Below are 21,114 nucleotides of genomic sequence, written 5' to 3' on the forward strand. Positions count from 1 at the left end.
TTAAATGATAGACATGAGCATCACCGCCCCACACATAAACCAGAAAGTATCACAAAATGTGTGTGAAACATCAACATTTCCTTCTAATCACCCTGTCTTATCCACTGACCTTTTCTCCATAGGCAGCCACCAGCACTGTCTTAGTGACATACTGTTCAAAAAGCAGAACAAGGAGAATCCAGAGGAATCTTTCTGCACCTAACGTATCAACAAGTTGAACAAGGATGGGCAGGCGCCTGTGCTCTGGAACGTGTGGAAGTGCATCCACAAAGACGTTAATGATTTTCACCACGACACCTTCCACGTTTCTTGTGACTTCTACAAAGTCTCCACCGTCAGACTGCAGAATAGCAAGCAGGGACAGTGGGTAGGAGCAAATAACCCTTCACAAAGAAGCTTTTAGGTGGACACGGAAAGGTATTCAAATGTGCCTCCAAAAAGTCATCAAAAGAATATGAATAATCAAAAATCTATCAGTAAATACTCAATATTTAAGTATAGATTATGCCCCAGGTACTGTGTGGCCCCAAGGGGAATACAAAGTCTAGGATGGGAGCCTGGCCACAAAGAAGATTTATCATCTGTATGAACAAGATTCACATGGGAAAAGATAGCAACAGGAGGTATGGAATGGTAGATGCCAAGTATGTGGCACTTATACCAAGTTTGCTCTCAGGCCAGCTGGGAGCCTGCGCAAATCAAGGCCTGAGAAGAATGGGTATAATCTACAAAAGCAGAACACAGAAACGGCTAACAGCTCCCTGATGCTTTCAGAATAACATTCAAACTACTTAACTCGGGTACTAATACTCCAACAGCTGTTGAATGAAAGAATGGAACGAACCAATACCCTCTGCTTCTCCATGTCTTAGCGCTTTGCACTCCACAAATCCATCCATATTACATCCTTCACACACACACTGTCCACACTCCCAGACCCTGCCATATAATCAAGCAAATCCTGTCCTTCATATCCATTCAAATTCTATTTCTTTTTTTTCTTTTTAAAGATTTTATTTATTTATTCATGAAAGACACAGAGAGAGAAAGGCAGAGGCGTAGGCAGAGGGAGAAGCAGGCTCCAGGCAGGAAGCCTGATGTGGGACTCGATCCTGAGACCACAGATCACACCCTGAGCCAGGGGCAGGTGCTCAACCGCTGCTGAGCCACCCAGGTGTCCCTCAAATTCTATTTCTTATGAAAATCTGTGGTCCTCCTGGCCCATACATAGGCCCATACATACTGCCTTTATTCTGAACTCTTCCAGCACTGACCTATTCAACTGGCATATATGATACTGATGAATACAGTTATTTTCCTTTTTATATCTGTGTCCTGTATTTGCCAACTTCCTGGACACAGAAAATATCAACCTAATACCAAGATTAAAAGGATATGGTACTGATGGTCATTCCCGGAATGGTCAATGTGAGGAAGACATGAACAACAGGTAGTGGTAAACAGAAGACTCAAGCAGATAACCAAGCTCTTTCATCTTCAAGGCTGCTTTTTAGTTTCAAATGGTTCAGCCTTACTGGCAGAGACTCAATCATCTCTGAGTACATGGCTCTTAGAGAACACTTGGAAAATGTTTGTTGAATTGTATATTAACAAATTTGCCACTTTAGCTCTAAAATGTCTTATCTTCAGGCAGCCCAGGTGGCTCAGCAGTTTAGTGCCACCTTCAGCCCAGGGCCTGATCTTGGAGACCTGGGATCAAGTCCCACATCAGGCTCCCTGCATAGAGTCTGCTTCTCCCTCTGCCTGTGTCTCTGCCTCTCTCTCTCTCTGTGTGTCTCTCATGAATAAATAAATAAAAATTTAAAAAAATAAGTAAATAAAATAAAATAAAATGTTCTATCTTCATTGACCTCAATAAGGGTATTTATTATCCAACTGCAATGTCTTGAAATATATAGCAAACTTAAATTCACTGTCAGAGTAACATTAAGACACGTATAGTTACAGCCTTTTAGCACAGCATAACCAGCTATACATGTTGATTCATATTTTTGGAAAGGACATTGTTACTAAGACTAATTATTAGCTTCACTATTCTGAAATTTAAGAAGCCCAAATACCTGAGCATTTCACAAAGGCTTTTAATGTCACTTATTTACTACTAAAGTTTCACACTACATAAAAATTTTAAGATTAAAAAACAAAAAATATTGGGGAGGTGGGCAGTTCTGGGTGGCTCAGGAGGTTAAGTGTCCAACTCTTGATTTCAGCTCAGGTCTTGATATCAGGATTGTGAGTTCAAGCCCAGCACTGGGCTCCACATTGGTTGTGGAGCCTACTTTAAAAAAAAAACAAAAAACCCCTAATGACGGTATAAAGACAGGTTACCTGAATAAGTGCTGGAATAACCATTTTCACGGTCTTGTTAATAACTTGAAAACTGTAAGTATCATCTAGGCGCATGACGTTGGCTCCCATAAATGTAAAAATAGACATGATATTGTGTAGAACTTTATCCTGAAAGAAAACACATCTTTCAACATTTTCTATTTTGAGCACACTAAATTATCAATGATTCCTTATAACCCAGCAATAAAAGAAATAATCCCATTTAAAAATGGGCAAATGATCCAAAGACGTATCTTCAAAGACAAAGAAATGGTCAATGAGCACATGAAAAGATGCTCAACATGGGCAAAATCCAAATCATAAGATACTTCACACACACTAAGATGACTTAAAAAAAAAAAAAAAAAAAAAAGACCAACTAGCAGGGAGGATTTGGAGAAATTAGTATTATAAACTGCTGGTGGGTAGAATATTATACAGAAGAGAAAGATCAGGGTTGCCAGTGCAAAAATTGTAGTGATAAGAGGGAATGAGGAGTGACTGTTAATGATTACAGTGTTTCTTTTTGGAGGTGATGAAAATGTTGGGGATGTAGACCATGTGATATTTTTATAAATGTGAACTTACTTTAATCAGTGAATAGTATGCCTATTTAAATGGGTGAATTTTACGGTGTATGAACTATATTTCAATAAAGACAAAAACATCACTGATTCTTAATTTTTCTTAGATTATCAACTCCCCTGAGGGCTACTAACTCTTTTCCAAGAAAAAAAATCCTGTATGCATAAAATCTGGCACATGGTATTAATATACTGAAAGACCACTAAAGCTCACAAAGAACTCCATGTTAAGAACCTGTGACCTAAATCCCCCATAGGAAAAAAATTTCACTTTCTTCAAAAGATGTACTTCTATAAGGAACATGATTTCCTTAACTGAGGTAGTTTATAAGCAAATTACTTTTTCTCAACTCACTGGCTGAAGGCTGTCTGAGGATAACGGGATGGTAATTTTTTCAAATAACATGAACACGATTATTGGACAGTTACACCATGCCACGCTGTGTTGACTATAAACCATAAACTACCAGTCACATCCTCACCAATAATCCTATGAAGGTCACTATTACTCCCAAGGACCCAAATTAGCAAGATCAACCAGCTCATGCTACCCTCCGCTATTACGAGACAGGGCTGAAAGTCCCACCAGTAAGACCCAAGGTCCACAGAATTCAGACCAGTGAGCACTTACACATTTCTAGTGAAGAAAGAAAATATCTAAAATATTTGCTGAAGTCTCAGATCATGAATACTTACAGGAAATATTCCAGCAACAGTACCCAAAAGTAAAAGGGCATGGTGATGGGTCTGTGGCATCTCTGAAACACGGATGCACTGAACAATCAATTCCACATTGAACTTTTCCTCATCTAGAACATCTATAGTGATGAGAAAGAAAAAAATCTCTAAGTGGTAGGTACATTCACATGCAAAGCAGGTAATTCTTCTACCGTTTCCTTCCAACAAAGTACATACCCTTTGATATTTTGCCACCATCTGGAGAGAGTTTTTGGCAGATGTTGAGCAAACAACTAAGAATTAATTGTTTGGTGTATTCCATATTTCCCTGCTCCGGTGGCAGAGGTTCTAAACTCCTTCGGGATGCCCCGGAAAGGAAATAATGGGAAATGAAAGTTATACAATTTCAGTGATACATTAATGACCACTGTCCAGAACACATTTAATTAGGAATAACTAAAATATTAACATTAAATGTAGTCATAAAAAAGATGTAAGATCTGATTTTTTTCTCATAAGAGGTGCTTAAAGTCAAATTTTATCTCTCCTCCCTGTTGCACTTTGCATCAACCTATTTGAAATTGTAGAGGACAACCTTGAGGACTACATTGTTTTTCAGACAAAAGCAAATATCCACAATACAACAGCATACACTACAGTTCTCTATCTGGTAAGTTACACCTAAAAAATATAGTAAGTTTCACACTGTATCTTTAAAGTAAAGATGCCCCAGGGACATGGTGTTGAAAATAAAGACGTAGACTCTAAGGGGAATGGTCATTCACTATACAACACAGGAGATCATTCATTCTGGGGCACTGGCAATGGGTACCTAACACCTTTCTTTTAATCTTTCAACTACAGTACTTAACTTGCTTTATTTTACAGACTAGTTAAGCAAGAAAAGACTATATTTTAAAAAGAATATTAAATAAGATGTAAATGAATTAGAACCCTATTCTCTCATAGATCAAAAGCAAAGGCAAGTGTCAGTACCTTGACAGCAGGTTAAAAAGAGTCGGTATCAGTATCTGAGGATTTTTGAGTTTCTTTTTGTGCTGCAGTAATTCTAGGATGAGGGTTACTCTTTGCCAGTAAGAACCTCCAACTTCCTGAACAGATTCTAGATCTTGTAATTTTCTGGGAAACAGATAAAAAATTGGAAAAGCAAACACTATCAATAGAAAATAAAAATTATCACTCATTTATGCCAAAGTGATGGATATCAAAAAATCATAATGGTTTCGTAACATTCAAGGTCTGGGGAATAAACAGAATGTTCTCATCACACTCCTCTTACTTCTGCTGCATTTTTTGTCTTCTTGTTTGCTGAATTGTGCCCAAGGACTTAGTTTTGTCTGGTGGTTCCAGTTCTATTCTGACTTGTTCAGCATTAACAGAAATCTGAAATATGAAGGAAGAATGACTGATGATACACTTCCATGGTATAAAATTAGAGAAATAAATGTTGACTTAAAAAGATACAGTGAAAATGTCCATATCCACTTCACATTTCCCTAGGACTCTAGTGCCCAAGTCAATCTCCAAAGGCAAACACTACTGACAGTTTCTTATGTATGCTTTTCCATATCCCAACAGCTATATAAAGATGAAAACAATACCAATACCACAAAAACAGGAGTGTATTATACACACTGCTCTGCACCTTAATTTGTTTCACGTAACGTATCTTAGAAATCTAAGAAAATATGTTAAAATCCTGAGAACTGCTAAATCTGGATACTGGGACTCCCCATACTATTACCTATTTTTGTGAACTTGTATTCTGTATTTTTAAATAACAAAACAAATGGTTGTTCTGATGTACAACTATGTACAAGTATAACCTGTATTCTATTTAACATCCTTGTATAAAACAGGTAGATCCCATCTAACCTTAAGATTCAAATCAACACACATACCTAACCTGGCTAAAACTATAAATATTTCACACAATAAAAATAGTGGTGAAAACTTTTAATTTTGATTTTGCACTTGTCTATGAGCTATTTGTCCACAATTCTTGTTAATGCTAACATCTGACTTCTAAAAGCACTGGAAATCAGAGATTTTCAGAAAGTTTGCAACTTACCCCTTTAAAAACACTGCTAATGGTCTGAGCACAATGTGAATTTTTACAATTCACCAATAAATCAAACAACATGCGCAAAAGCTTCTGCTGAACTTTTTCATCTGATATAGCTGCAAAAAATGGCTTTGTAATCTAGAGGAGGTAGAAAAAAGGCAATTGAATGCAACAAACAAATGTGAATTCCAAAAATAACCTTTATATTGTTCTTTGTTACAATGTAAAATTGTTCCCATTTTGTCAGCTAAAATGCAGTTTTAATCACACATGTACACCATTCAATTTTGCAAAAAACAGGACAAATAAATCCCTTTTAAAACATGCCCAGTCCACTTTAGCTTCTCCAAGTAAAAAAACTACAAAATTTTGAGCTTGAACATATTTTAGTTTCTTTTTTATAACAAATTTTGTAAAGATTTTATTTATTTGTGAAAGAGAGAGAGAGGCGCAGAGGGAGAAGCAGGCTCCATGTAGGGAGCCTGATGTGGGACTCGATCCCAGGACTCCAGGATCACACCCTGGGTCAAAGGCAGGCGCTAAACCGCTGAGCCACCAGGGATCCCCCTATATTTTAGTTTCTGAAGAAAGTCACTGACCTTTTCAAGAGCTGTTATCTGTATAGTTGGCATTCCTGTGTAAAGTTCCTTTGTTGTATGCACGGCTTGTATAAATATATCTAGACTCTTTGGGTCCTTATGTAAAAGGGAAGCTGAATATTCATTATATTTTCCCAGAATAAGATGTAGAATAATGGCCTCATCTTTCAGGACAGCTGTTGGCTCCTTCTGGACCTTTTCTAACAGTTGTTCAACCATAGGCAACAGCTGAGAAAGCACCATCTAAAGTTTGGGAAATTGATTAGCAAACATTTATCCATATGATATATTTTTGCTTGTTTTACAAAGACATCCAAAGATATGATGTTGCAAGACTGGGAGCTTAGCCAGTTTATAATGATCAAAAGCTGTAAACCCTTTAGAGATGAGTAATTTATGGGTGTCCCAACACTTTTTGACAACAGGAAATACAAACTAAAGCTTTAGACTACAATAATAAATTCTAGCTTTCTCTAAAATAGCACGTTTCACCAAATAAACCTTCAAAGTATAATGTGAGGTCTTTAATGACTAAACCAAATGCTAGCAAATTACGGCTTATGGGCCAAATCCAGAGGACCATCTGTTTTTGTAAATTTTATTTCCTGAAACACAGCCATGCTCATTTGTTTACATAACTGGCTCTGGCTTTCACAATGCAATGGCAGGGCTGACGACCCTCAGAAAGACTGTGTCACCCACAGTGCCTCAAATATTGACTATTTGATCCTTCACAGAACAAGACGGTCAATTCCTAGTTTAAACTACAAGGGAAACAGAGCTGATAAATGCCATCTGTTTGCTCCCACCAAGAAAATCTAATCATGTGGTTTTCACTGCATTTTACCCCTGTTTTAGTTCTCTAGGTTGTAGTCAGTTCAAGACTGTGAAGCATCTAGGCATTTTTGGAACACTGCTGCTGACACATGCCATCACATAAACAAGTGCTTCACAACCTCCTTCTCTGTTATCATAAGGCCTTTCTGACTACGTAATGAAAGCTATGGATTTTCCCACAGAAGAATGTTCAACCACATACATCTTACGAATGAACAAATGATTCTGGAATCTTCACTCTTATGTTCAAATACATTACCTTGTGGAGGATTTTCACCAAAACACACAAACCAACCGTTTTCTCAGCAGTGCACCTTCAGTGTTTTTCCCCATTTCTTAAAAATCACTTCAGATCAAGAAAATGATTAAGTAGGGAAAATACACAATTTTAAAATGGGAAAAAAAAAACCCACCAATATTTGCTTGTTTATGTTCTGTACCTGTTTCTATACCAACACTCCCCCCTCCCAAATCAGTAAGAAAATTTTCATTTATGAGTGCATATTTGTAACTCCTGCAAATGTTTTCCTCAAACATGAGCAAATACAATAGTATTTTGTAACGTTACATGGAATGTACAAGCCACTTGCATTGCACATACCTCATTGTTGACTTCCTCAAGTACTTTCACCAAATCCTTTGCAATGTAAGATGGGCAACTATACACACAATTAAGTAGGTTTTTCAAAGTTTCAGATAACTTCTGATAAGATTTCAGTTTCTTTTCTCTCTGTAGTTCTTCGAATAAAGCAGCTAAATCCTAGAACATCAAAAAAGAAAATTGGATAAAAAAGAGTTAAAGAACTACAGGGGCTAAATGTACTAATTATGGAAGATTCTTTTCCAAATTATGTGATACTAATAACCATTTTTCATTTCCCCTTGAAACCTTAACAAAACGGCATCAATACCTCTCAGTTAGCTTACTATTAAAACTCAAATACTGGCCTTTTAGCCAAAGAAAGCAAAGCATAACTGAAACACTGTACTGTTATCTTTTAAAAAATGGAAGACATGCAGACATTGACATTAGTTTCTAAATTCAATGACTTAAGTCAATCAAAATTCCTACAAAGCAAAATGTCAAGAAAGGATGAAACTGTTGATGGGTATACACAGACATATGCACATGATCAATCTTCTTTGCTGATGAGTTTACCTGAGCAGCATAGGTGGCATCTGAGGTGATCTCCTCTGTTTTAGGAACCAAATGATCTATTACCAGATGGAACCGAGACACCACTCCACTGAGGGCCTGAAGACAAAGAATGGAGGCCCTTCGTACTTCCTTTACAGGGCTTCCCAGATTAATGAGTAGAGATGTCACCACTAAAACCAAAGGGAAAAAAAAAATTAGCAATTAGAAAAAAAACAGTACAAAACGTAAATAGTACCAAAGGGTAGATGTTGAAGTTTTCCCCCCTCACTGAAATTCTCTCCGAAGATTCTAGCAAAATGTTAGATACATGCTAGTGTATCCTCCTGAAAACACACAAATGAGAGCAACACACCCAGTGTGTACACACACACAGAGGAACTATCATATCTCAATTTATTTTGGAAATGTATGTGTCTAAATTAAAGCATTCTTTTAAAACTGTATGTTTCTCCACTGTATTTTCTGTATTTTTTAAACCAGTATCTTACTGGTGAAAGTTCATCTGCTGCTTGTCTTTCAGCATTAAAACTGCTACAAACATCTCTGTACATATATTTTTCCAAGTGTGCAAACTACCTATCGTGCATCATGCTTTGCAAATATTTTGTCCTTAATTGAGGTCTGAGTTTCCAATGCAGAAATAAGTTCAATTATTCTTCTAGTTTTAGAAAGGCAGGCCCTCCTCACTCTGAGTTGTTCAAGTGTCTGTCTCCATATTTAGAGAGGCCACATGTCCTGTTGTCTTCTAATACTAGAGCTAAGCTGGTTTGTTTCTTTAATGTGAAACCTTTAGTTCAAGTGAAATTTTTGTCTAAGGAATAAGGTTGGAGTCTTTTTAATGTTTCCAAATAGCTAGCCAAATGTCCTATTTAATAATCCACCTAAGAATTCCACAGCTTTATCATTTCTACATTCCATCAGTACCTGAAATAGCTACTTCTGCCAGCTACTACTTCTAGAACCAGCGATGAATTTAACAGGAATGCTTTTGTTTCCCCAAATCTGCAGTGAAAATGCTAGCTTTTGACTTGAGAAGTAGTTTTATTATGTTACTCCTACTTTGTTGTCACTTAATTAAAAGTAATTACTGATTATCTAATGCCTTTTCAGTTCTTTGGAAAACGATAATATGAATTTTCTCCTTTAACACTGATATGGCCAGTTAAGAGTTCATTATTCTGAACCAATGTTGTGTTGTTGGAATGAACTCTATTTGGTCAAATGCTTGTTTTTTAAAAATATGCGGCACTCATTTTGCAAATATTTTATTTAGAAATTCTGCATTATTCTTCAAAGCAACTTGGCTTATGGTTTTGTTTTTGTCTGTATGCATTGTCAACTTTCAAAGTTATGTTCATTTTAGACCAAGAATTTGGAAGCTTTTCTTCATTCCATGCCCTGCTCAGTTTAAAGGCACTGAAAAACCTGCTTCAAAGATATATGGTAGAATGCATCTGTACAATCAACTAGATTGGGGTTTTCTGAAAGGATGTCTCTGGTATAAAAAGACACCTAAATTCCTTTGATGATAATTATTTACTTAAGCTTTATCCCATGCTATCTACTGAGATAAATTGCAGTGACTTTTATTTTGCTAGTAATGATCCATTCCATATATTCCACTTCTGGAGTGGTAAGAAAGAGCTCAACAAGCTTTTGAACTTTTCTGAAAAGGTAAACTGAAAGCTGGAACTCTTTCTTGGTCTCTGTAATGGTAATTTATAAAATAAAGTCAGAAACAAACACCTGTAAAATTGAATTCACACAAAGGGCAGCTTCAGGCCAAGATACTATTTCCTAAAATTCCCTGTATAATTCAAAACAAATTCCAGTACTAAGCACTAGAGTTACCACATCCAAGTAACATACTGGAACTCAAGGGAAGCAAACACTACCTTATCTAAACAATCAGCTTCTAGGAATGTTTTTCTATTTAAAATCGATACGACTTCATTCTCCCAAGTCATTTTATTTAGACTTAAAATAGCATATTTTACATAAAAAATGAACAAGATACTGAGCTTTGGTTTTATAAATTTACCATATTGTTTGGGTATTAAAAAAAACCAAAAGCAGTCTACATCTTCTTACAAGCCATGTTAAATGTTTGTCTAACAAAATTTGCTACATGTAGGACTAACCTGGAATCTGCACGGAAAGTAATAAATGGTGGTTAGACTCCCAAGCCACTGACAAAAACTTAATTCCTGTAACACAATACTATGTTAATGAGGCAATTCCTTTTTCTTTCTTTTCTTTTCTTCCTCCTTCCCTCCTTCCTGATAGTCACAGAGAGAGAGAGAGAGAGGGGCAGAGACACAGGCAGAGGGAGAAGCAGGCTCCATGCACCGGGAGCCCAACGTGGGATTCGATCCTGGGTCTCCAGGATCACGCCCTGGGCCTAAGGCAGGCGCTAAACCGCTGCGCCACCCAGGGATCCCGAGTTCCTTTTTCTTTTGAATAGCGTTAACATTTTTTGTAAACAGATTAAAAGAAGTACCAGCCATCACTTCCTAGACCTTCAAAGACAATGTACGGAGAGAAGGTCACTGCATACACCAAGTGGCAAGCGCAGAGGACAGATGCCATGGCTAAATGACCTCCCACTTTAGGCCCCTGGGGACTCTAGTGTGCTCCTTTGAGTTTCCCAGTAAAACAAGGTGCATCTCTCCTGTTTCCAGAAGAATATTGTGATATTTGTAAGCGGCATAAATGCAAAAGTACTTTAGAAAGAAGGAAGGTGACAGATGACAAGGCAGCAGGGGTAGGCAGGGAGCCTATCTTGCAGCAATACTGGGGAAAAGTTAAGTCTTTTGATCCTGGAGACATACATTCCTCAGGAACCACTGCTTTTGATACTACAAGATAATAGACATCCCATAGTTAATTAGAAAATCAAAATAGTTATGACCTCTAAATAAGATATATATACCTTTACGAATACTCCCAAACTTACTTATTTATTTATTTATTTATTTAATGCCCCCCCCCATTTAACAGAAAATAACCATTTTAATAAATCATGCTATTTCCATACAATGGAATAGTCTGCAGACATTTGCAAATAAATTTTCATATTTACTATTAATATATAATTATGCTTGTAATAAAATACTTGCAATGATACTTTTGTTAAAGAATTAAAGTTTAAAAAAATGTTTAGGATGTCTTCTTACCCAAAGGGGAAAAAAAAATAAAATGAAAAAACCTAAAAATAGGGACTGTAATTTTTAGTAGTAAAGAAATCATTATATTCATGGGATTTTTTTTGGTAAGTAAAACTTGAAATCTCTTTGTGTATATTACCTAGTATTTAACAAAATTTTGTTTACAATTATACTTATGTGCTCTTTCAGAGAGCTGATGAAAGATAAACATTGAGAAATTGTTTTGGGAAAAGCATATCATCATTCACTTTGCTTTCTCAGAACATTTATAAAGAGCAATTTTTTTTTAAGTTAATTTTTTTTTTTGAGTTAAAAGAAAAATCTACAACACTTTCAAATTTCCCAAGGGCCATTCTTATTCCTTTGACATTAAAATCATTCCAGCTTGAAGTATCAATCATATCCATCATCCTTATCAGTTCTCTCACCTTTAATAGCTATAGGGCTTAATTCTGCCAGATTCATTTGTCAGTAGCTTGTAAGTACCTATGTTTTAAAAATTCTGCATCTTTTGTAAAATTTGCAAATTTCATTTTTTCAAAAATAAAATTTTGAGGTGTTTTTATTAGTGAGTGCCCAACTTGAAAATGCCTTAACACCTGATAAAGGAGACAAATTCAAGAAGGTTGTCTGAGCGGAGACCCATTTTATAAGTAGTCAGGTGAATATAGAATTAAATGGCCTGGCTTCTCCCTGTACCACTGAAACTTAGAACATGAATAGGTGGATATTAACAACCCATGATTAATCATTTGCCATTTCTACTATCTGTTTTGGTGATTAAAAGTAGCTTGTATAGGGGCGCCTAGGTGGCTCAGGTCATGATCTTAGGGTCCTGGAATCGAGCCCCATGTCAGGCTTCCTGTTCAGTGAGGAGTCTGCTTTTCCTTCTCCCTCTGCCCCTCCCCCACTGCTGGTGCAAGTGCTTGCATGGGCTCTCCCAAGTAAATCAGAAAAATCTAAAAACAAACACAAGAAAGTATATAGTTTATACATACAAACATAAATTACACATAACACACAAATAGCACGGTAAGAGTGGACGTGCTATGAGCACTCTATTAAAAAAAAAAAATCAAAAAGAAATTCTCCCAACTACAACTTACATAAACCACATATAGAGAAAGCATTAAAATTGGTCATGACAGAACACAACAAGCTACTCATAATACCTGGAGAAGATACAGATGCCAGCTGATGTTTATTCTGTACCTTCTGAGCAGAGAGCATCGCATAACCTATATAAAGAGCTTGAGTTTGTAGTGCTGTTTTCACACTGCAGTTAAGTGGATTTGAAAGGCTAGACCCATATGTCCATAAAACAGAAAAGAACTTGAATAACTGAAAAACATCTTCTAGATGCACCTAAATTAAGCAAATAACAGTGAAGTTTAGTTTTTACTCACATTAAGTTGGTTCCAACTCCTTTTTTCACTACCGTACAATTACAGGAAACAAATAATCTCTTGCAATAATTTGCCTGTCTCATGACTTAAAATTTCCCACACCTATTTTAACCAATGAGAAGGATATAAATGAATTCAAAGGACTCATTATAACGTTACATTTGAATACAATGAACAACAACATGAGAAATAAGATAAGCAGAAAACCAAGACTTGTGATGCTGGGGAAGCCTCATTAGGCAAGCATTCCAAGCTGGAGTGAGCATCACCGATGGTGCCACATGCCACTTGAGAGGGGCCAGTCACATAAGAAACAGACACTTTACTACCAGACCTGGCAACACGGAGGTCACTGAAATTTCTTAACTGAGTTACATACGTTAACTCGCCCCTCTGAACGGCAGTTTCTCACTGGTAATGAATTAACCAACCAAACAGATTGGGCTGCTATGATTAGTAAATACAACACTAGTAGGCATGGGGCAGTGTTGGGGCATGGGGTATGATGACAGTACTACTTCATAAGGCCTGTGTGCATTATCACACACTTTATTGTTTAAAAATCTACTTTCATTTTCAGTAAAAACAGCCATAACTCAAATGCTCTCCTATAATTTCTGAAAGGGAGAATATGCCTGAAAAAGATGAGCCCAGTACCTTTATGAAAAGTTTCATCATAACCCTAAAATGAATGGCATCAGCACCACTGAGTATCATCTCAAAGAGCCCAATCAGCAAGCGCAGATAGGCTCTGCTGTCTTCTTCCAGTTGTTCAGGATTCCACCATATATCATCTACATGGACACGAAGAAAAAGAGAAACGAAGCTCAAACTTATGTAAACACACTGGTGAGAACTTTTCACTCAAGAGAAAGAGTTACGGAGACAATAATTCCGTCTTCTAGAGTATTACATTCAAATGTCATACTTCATCCTACCTTTAGGAAAAGATTTAGGAGCCTTTAGTGCATGAATAAAATTTTTCAGTGAAAATATGAGTAAAACAGAATCCTCCACAACAACATGCTGGGCAGTGTTCAGCTGCTCTATGTAATGTGCCCACAGTTGCCCTGGTATTTCTCTGTCCATCATCAGCTCAAAATGCCATTCTGAGGAGATTTCCTGAAATGGTAAAGGAAGCAAAGAGCACAAATAAGAAAGGGTTCTAAGCATGGGTTATACACAGGGGGACTGCAATGGATGTGTGACTGGGTAATATGCAAAATTTTGTCTCTATGCATTTAAGTGGGTCAGGATTAATAGCTTTAACCAAATTTGTAAAAAGGTTCAAACATTACTATTTAGAAAAAAAAAGATACTAAGTTACCTACAGCTTCATTTTATCTATATTTTCTTGAAATGTGTCTAAAAACAAATGTTACTCATATAACTTATGCTTATTGAGTAGCACATTTCTACAGAGAGGAGCTGGATTTCCAGAAGACACTTAATAGGACCTTTCTCCTGTCACACTCTTATTGCTAATCTGAAGAGGGTACATAGTAAAAACTCCAAACTTGTAAATAATTCTAAACAAGTAGCAAAATGTGAGTATGTTTAGAAATTATACCGCAGATACTAAAAAGTAGCTTGACAAAATATGAAGAAAAATGATAAATCAGACTCTGTACAGGAGAGTGCAGAGAAGTAACTTGGAAGGAAAATAACCCAAAACCAGACTTAAAAGAAAAGGTCTCTAGTAAGGGATTACATGGGTCAATACGCTGTTACAGCTGGAAAGAGGCTCATGACTCCCAGAAAGGGTACTAAATATAAAACAGCATATTAACTGCACATATATAAAACACTCAATCTGTCCACACTTTTAACACCAAGGGAAAACACCATTCAGGTTATCACATACTACAAAGGATAACAAAGAAAGAAATTAAGAAGGGCTTATCTGGGCTACTTTTTAAAATATGAAGATTCATTCTTTTAGTTTTTTTAAGATTTTTACTTATTTATTTGAGACAGCACCTGCAAGTGGGAGACAAAGGGAGACAATCTGAAGCAGACTCCATTCAGAGTGCAGAGCTCGATGCACAGCTTGATCCCATGACATGAGGTCATTACTTGAGCCAGAACCAAGAGTTGGATGCTTGACTGACTGGGCTACCCAGGAGCCCCAAAGGTTCACAATTTTAATGTTCTCATAATTATAGGTAATAATGACTATGACCAGAACTTAAAATCTTGAAGGTACATGTAAATGTGAGAAAGATGTGATTCGTTCAGCAAATCCTAAACTGAGGAGCCCTCTGAAGGTTGGAGGACAAATAAAAACAAAATACTATTAAAGAGGGATCCCTGGGTGGCTCAGCGGTTTAGCGCCTGCCTTTGGCCCAGGGCGCGATCCTGGAGTCCTGGGATCGAGTTCCACGTCGGGCTCCTGGCATGGAGCCTGCTTCTCCCTCTGCCTGTGTCTCTGCTTCTCTCTCTCTCTCTCTCTCTGTGTGTCTATCATAAATAAATAAATAAATCTTTAAAAAAAATACTATTAAAGATATTAAAAGAAATAATCCTATTACCTCAGGATGTGATATTAGCTTAAAAATATAAACAATTGAAACATGTTCTGTAGCCAATACTGTCAAAGCCAATAGTAAGCTGGTAAGATCCAAATCTGATGTAATATTAAAATAATACAAAAGATCAATTGTTGGGGTACCTGGATAGCTCAGTTAAACAATCAACTCTTGGTTTTGGCTCAGGTCATGACTTCAGGGTCACGGGATCAAGCCCCATGGAGAGCTCCACGCTCAGCAGGCATTCTGCTTCAGATTTTTTTCCCTCTCCCTCTGCACCCACCCCCATGAACACACTCTCTCTCAAATAAATAAAAATCTTAAAAAAAAATCCATTTAGTAAACAACAGAATAAAGTAATATTTTGTTTAAGCACTAACATGTCTAGTGAATTCTTCATCACAAAGGGTAGTCAAGCATTAACTCACATAATTATCCTTTAATAAAGATAATACAAAGGAGAGTCAACTACCAGGAACAAAACATCACAACTCTGAAATTCTATAATTCAATTAAGTTTTCTAACTCACTACCTCTTGCTACCCAAAGCTACTTCACATTTCACCCCTACTATCCAAAGATAAAGCATTTCACAGCCCTCAATTTTCAGTGTTGCTGTGATTAACAAGCCTGGCCACCACTTCACTCAATGTTCCAGACTTAGCACTCCTTACCACTGCAGTAATGACGCTTTCAAGCTTCTTTATTTTTTTCTGCAACAAACTGAAGACTCTTATTGCAAATGGAAAGTGAGCTTCTTTTAAAGATGAACAGCAAGAAACAAGCACAGCCATGATCACATGAAAGGTCACTTTCTGCTTCAGGCTGAAGCACTCCTTTTCCCCCATGCTTATTAAATCTTCCACCTTGAAAAATAAACATACTCCATTACTAGAAACTCTTAGTTTGCACAAAACAATTTTCCTTCCCTCAGACCTACTTGTGTTTTACATTTAAAGCCAGATGACAAATATAAAGTCTTTAAAAAGTAGTAAGCACTGATTTCTAAGTAGTAATAAAAATAAAGTTTCAAAACTATAATGAACATAATTGCATCTGGCAATTGCATAAGTGCTTTAAAATTATACACCTAATACCTTGACGAAGGTATTTACTAATGCAAAAAAATCCTTTTAGACATTATGCTATTTTAACAAAAAATATGTCTTTATATTTTAAATGTGAGGAAACAGGAAAGCAAAAAAGTACACACTATTCTTATTAAGTCCAATGTAAAATCACAAAAAAATCATATAAGTGTAGATTTCAAGCAATCTGTAGAATATAATAAGGCTGTAGATTTCAAGCAATCTGTAGAATATAATAAATAAGGCTATCCATGTTTAAAATGTAACAAAGTAGTCAAAAAATTGCAAAAATTATTTTTTAAAAAATCTAGTAAAGCAAACACTGAGAATCTAATTAAGATTATGAGAAATAAATCCAAAGTGACCTCTAACAGCATACCTACCATCTTTAACACTGAAGAAGGATCCCCTGAACTTATATTGTCAGCCAATAACGCAATCATCTTCTGATTTGCTACACCAATTAGTTTTCTTGAGTCTGTGCTTTTAATCACATTTTCAAGAGCTGTTAAAAAAAAAATTGAACACAGAAGACTCTTATATCACCAATACTCACCTAACGAATTCTGTAGAGTAAGAAATCTAGGCAAAAGATTTACAATTTTCCTATGAAGCTTTGCTCTGTATTTTTCCTTTTATCCAATTCTGACTCTATCTGTGGATCAGCTTCCTTTTCATAGCTGACTGTTGAAAAACATGAGGAACAGAGTTGCCAAAGCCCCTCCCGAACACAGTCAAAAATCTGCATATAACTTTTTTGACTCCTCAAAAACTTTACTAATAGCCCACTGTTGACTGGAAGCCTCAACATAACACAATGTAAACAGTTATATATATTTTGTATAAGTATTACTGAATTCTCACAATAAAGTAATCTAAAGGAAAAAAGTACTGTAAATAAAAGAAAATGTATTCAGAGTACTATACTTATCAAAACAAAACAAAACAAAACCTGCATTTAAGTGATTCCATGTGTTCAAACCTTTGTTGTTCAGGAGTCAACTGTAGGTTTTTGACCTTAGCAAAAATCTTTAAGAATCTTGCTGACACAGATCATAGCAAACATGATTTCAAATAACAATTAGAGCCAATTTTTAATTGTAATTATCTTCTTTTTAAAGTGTTTTTTTCTAAAAGGCAACTGAATTCTTACCTTCTTCCCAGCCTCTTAATAAAGGGTGAAGAGAGCAAATTCCTGATTTTGATAAATATATAGCAATTTTCATCTCAGCAGATTCCATATCATCACTGACAATAATCATAAATGGCAGCAGATGCACCACCACCTGATTTGACAACTGATCATTTTCACTCAGTATCTCTTCTTTAATCAATATGTCCGCTGCTACCTCAAGTACCTCATACCTGAGACACAAACACAATTGGTTGAGAGACCTATTAGGAAATTAAATTCAACCAAAAATCATTATTACACTGTTCCTGCTCTACTGACACTATCCTGATCTCCTCACCAAACACATTATTCAGAGACATCAAGACAGTCACTCAAAATCCAAGCTAATAAGGGAGCTGTTTGGGACAGTAGTTTTGTTTTGTTTTATTTTATTTTATTTTATTTTATTTTATTTATTTTATTTTATTATTTTATTTATTTTATTTTTTTATTTTATTTTTTTATTTATTTTATTTTATTTATTTTATTTTATTTTATTTATTTATTATTTATTCTTAAATATTTTATTTATTCATGAGAGACCCAGAGAGAGAGAGGCAGAGGGAGAAGCAGGCTCCATGCAGGGAGCCCGATGCGGGACTCGATCCCAGGTCTCCAGGAATAGGCCCTGGGCTGAAGGCAGCGCTAAACTGCTGAGCCACCCAGGCTGCCTGGGACAGTAATTTTAAACTGCTCTTTTTTATTTATTTTTTTGACAAATCATTAGGTTAAACTATGGGGTTCACTCATAAGTTAAATATCTGAACACATACTATGTGCTAAGAACTAAATATAACAAATATTTATATTTACAGAAATAAAAACCTGTAAGACATGCTCTCCTCCCCCAAGGAGTTTAGGTCATCTTTTCCATACAAAAAGTTTAGACAACCAAAAGAACTAGAGCTCATCAAACACTACAGATGATGACCATGTCCCTCTGATCTTTTTAAAATGTTTATGATGAACAATATAAATCCTAATTCTTCTTATAATGAAAGAGTTACTTTCTTATAATGAAAGAGTTATCCATCCCACTACCATGACCAAAGGACCATGTAACTAAATTATAAGATGCAAAAATGTAAAGAAAAAGAAAAAAAACCGAAACTGATATTCTGTCAATTCAAAACAGAATGAGGAGAAATGAATACATACCATTCCCTATTTTTTGAAAGTTCTGCTCTTTGAAAAAGATTCAGAAGATTTGAAACTGTCACTTCTGAACTAAAGTGTTGTCTGAAAATCTAAAGAGGAAAAAACATCCATAAATCTTTACTTGCTTCAAATACATTCGGTGTTTGTTAAATGAACTTTTAAAAACAATGTATTATAAAGAATTTATCTCCCATCAGTCCTGATATAATTTCAAAGCTTAATGAGAGCAATTCCTCAAAAGTGGCATTCATGAGATAATTTTCCATGATCCCAAGGTATTTACTACTGATAAAAATTCACAAAGCACTTTTCCCCCTTTTGAAGAACTTCCATACATATAAAGTTGTGCAGTCTAATTTCTCCCATGAGCTTTCCTTAATCAGGCGTTAGCCTATCTCTTAAGAGAACAAATCTCTGAAGGAATAATTTCCAAATATGTTTATGCCTAAAGCAGAGAATCACCTGAGAAGCACAAGAAAATATTTATAAATGGTGTATCATTATTACAGTGTTCCTGCTCAAATTAGCTCACCTTAAAAGCATTCATGGCTGACAAAACAACATCTATGCTATCATCACCTAATCGGGTTAAAACAGCTTCTTTTATGAAAGACTCATCGACATTTTCCTAAAAGAAAAAAAAAATTTAGTTTTTGCTAAAACCTCCTTAGATTTTACACTATAAAGAAAGTTTAGTGAAAAGCACTCTAGATTATCAGTCAAGAAACACAGGCTCTGGCCTGGACACAAATTCCAACACTCTAAGTATACTTGCACTGAATGATCTAGATCATCTCTAAATGACTTTTTTTAGATGAGAATTATTTGGTACAAACTCTTCCTAGTTTCTACTGAAACTACCATAGAATATGTATAATCCAAACATAATTTTTGCATAAAGTTCATCTTGCTAAATAAGAGCCCAGTTATTGAGAGTGCACAGACTGAAGAACCAAAATGCCTAGGTTTAAATCCTAACTCCACTACTTACCAACTGTGTGACCTTGGACAAGTAAACTTTTTCAGGTCTCACTATTCTCATCCATAAGATGGATTAACAGTACCTATCTCAAAGGACTGCTACAAAATGAAATAATACATGTCAATTCTTAGAACAAGGCCTTACACACTGTAAACTCTCTTAAAAGTTAGCTATTATTATCAAGATTTTTACAAAGATAAGGGCATGCGCTAAGAAGCTAGGTGCCCATCAGTTAAAAAAAAAAAAAGAGATCCTATTTTTAACAAAAGAAAATAAAGCATATAATCATTCAAAGTAATAGAAAGATAATAATACAAGTCAGTATAAATATATCCCTACCTGTAGGTGGTGAAAAAAATAGAACTAAATAATGCCACAAAAAAGCAACAGGGCACTCTTTTGGGAGATAAAACAAAAATCCCTAGAACTCATAAAACTAAAGTCCAAGTTTCATGTATCAAAGGTCACCAAAATTTTCTCAAGAACTAACAAGTAGACAAATATCCCAATGTGAAACTTAGAACAGAATCTATGTTCTGTCACTGATGGAGAAGGGAAAATGAAATCAAAACATGTGGAGAAAGACAGTAACTTTAATTACAATACATAATGCTAAAAATACCTACCTTATGTCTATAAATTACACAGTATCAATTATAGTTGGTAACCTCAATTTCTTATTCTAGAATGTCACTGTTCACCACAAGGACGAATATATCACAAATGAGGCTATTTGATACAAACCTCTGATGTTTTCATGATATTTTTCAGATGATTAATGGCCAGAATTCTCACCGGAGCAAGTGGATGATTCAGACTGAGCATCAAAGAGGTATCAGAATCTGCTAAAAACTACAGGATTCATCACAATCACCAAATGATTTCACCATTAAATCTTAGCATCTGATCAAGAATAAAAACTAGAGAAAACTGCCCTAAAACGCCCAACATATTTGGTAACCACCATCTAATTTCAGAAATCAAGTAAAATATTCGTCTCTGAATCATGGTATGAGTTACAACAGATGAAAAAGAAATGTATATTGTTAATGTTGTGATTTTGAGTACACGTGTCTGTGTGTAGGTTTATTTAGTGAGGCAATTTTATGAAGTAATTTTGCATTCTTTATGTAGATCTGACTCCAGCCTAAGAAGCATCTAAAATAAATCACTGTATTAGCACCTAAATGAAAATATAACTTTAAAAATTGGTCACTGAAGACAGAAAGCAATTCATCTAAATGACCCAACAATGATAGTCAAATGAATGACTAAATGTAATCAGACTAAGAAGGATATTTGTCTATCATTCCAAGATT

At 35.7% G+C, this 21,114-nt stretch overlaps 1 protein-coding gene across 1 annotated transcript in view; it reads right to left on the bottom strand.

Annotated features, from left to right (window-relative positions):
• The window catches only part of HEATR1 (HEAT repeat containing 1), a 44,912-nt gene that overhangs the window by 13,980 nt on the left and 9,818 nt on the right, over positions 1-21,114 (bottom strand). Inside the window, exons 12-30 of the mRNA XM_055308819.1 lie at positions 20,540-20,647; positions 19,346-19,441; positions 18,814-18,902; positions 17,635-17,846; positions 16,865-16,986; positions 16,068-16,259; positions 13,804-13,987; positions 13,523-13,659; positions 12,632-12,824; positions 8,293-8,462; positions 7,735-7,893; positions 6,297-6,539; positions 5,704-5,835; positions 4,912-5,015; positions 4,608-4,751; positions 3,849-3,967; positions 3,630-3,751; positions 2,350-2,478; positions 110-340 (exon numbers count right to left, since the gene is read on the bottom strand). Of these exons, the coding sequence (XP_055164794.1) occupies positions 110-340; positions 2,350-2,478; positions 3,630-3,751; positions 3,849-3,967; positions 4,608-4,751; positions 4,912-5,015; positions 5,704-5,835; positions 6,297-6,539; positions 7,735-7,893; positions 8,293-8,462; positions 12,632-12,824; positions 13,523-13,659; positions 13,804-13,987; positions 16,068-16,259; positions 16,865-16,986; positions 17,635-17,846; positions 18,814-18,902; positions 19,346-19,441; positions 20,540-20,647 (2,886 nt within the window). The remainder of the gene's footprint in view (positions 1-109; positions 341-2,349; positions 2,479-3,629; positions 3,752-3,848; positions 3,968-4,607; positions 4,752-4,911; positions 5,016-5,703; positions 5,836-6,296; positions 6,540-7,734; positions 7,894-8,292; positions 8,463-12,631; positions 12,825-13,522; positions 13,660-13,803; positions 13,988-16,067; positions 16,260-16,864; positions 16,987-17,634; positions 17,847-18,813; positions 18,903-19,345; positions 19,442-20,539; positions 20,648-21,114) is intronic.

The sequence above is a fragment of the Nyctereutes procyonoides genome, unplaced genomic scaffold (genome assembly GCF_905146905.1).
Source record: "Nyctereutes procyonoides isolate TBG_1078 unplaced genomic scaffold, NYPRO_anot_genome, whole genome shotgun sequence".
NCBI classification, from domain to species: domain Eukaryota; kingdom Metazoa; phylum Chordata; class Mammalia; order Carnivora; family Canidae; genus Nyctereutes; species Nyctereutes procyonoides.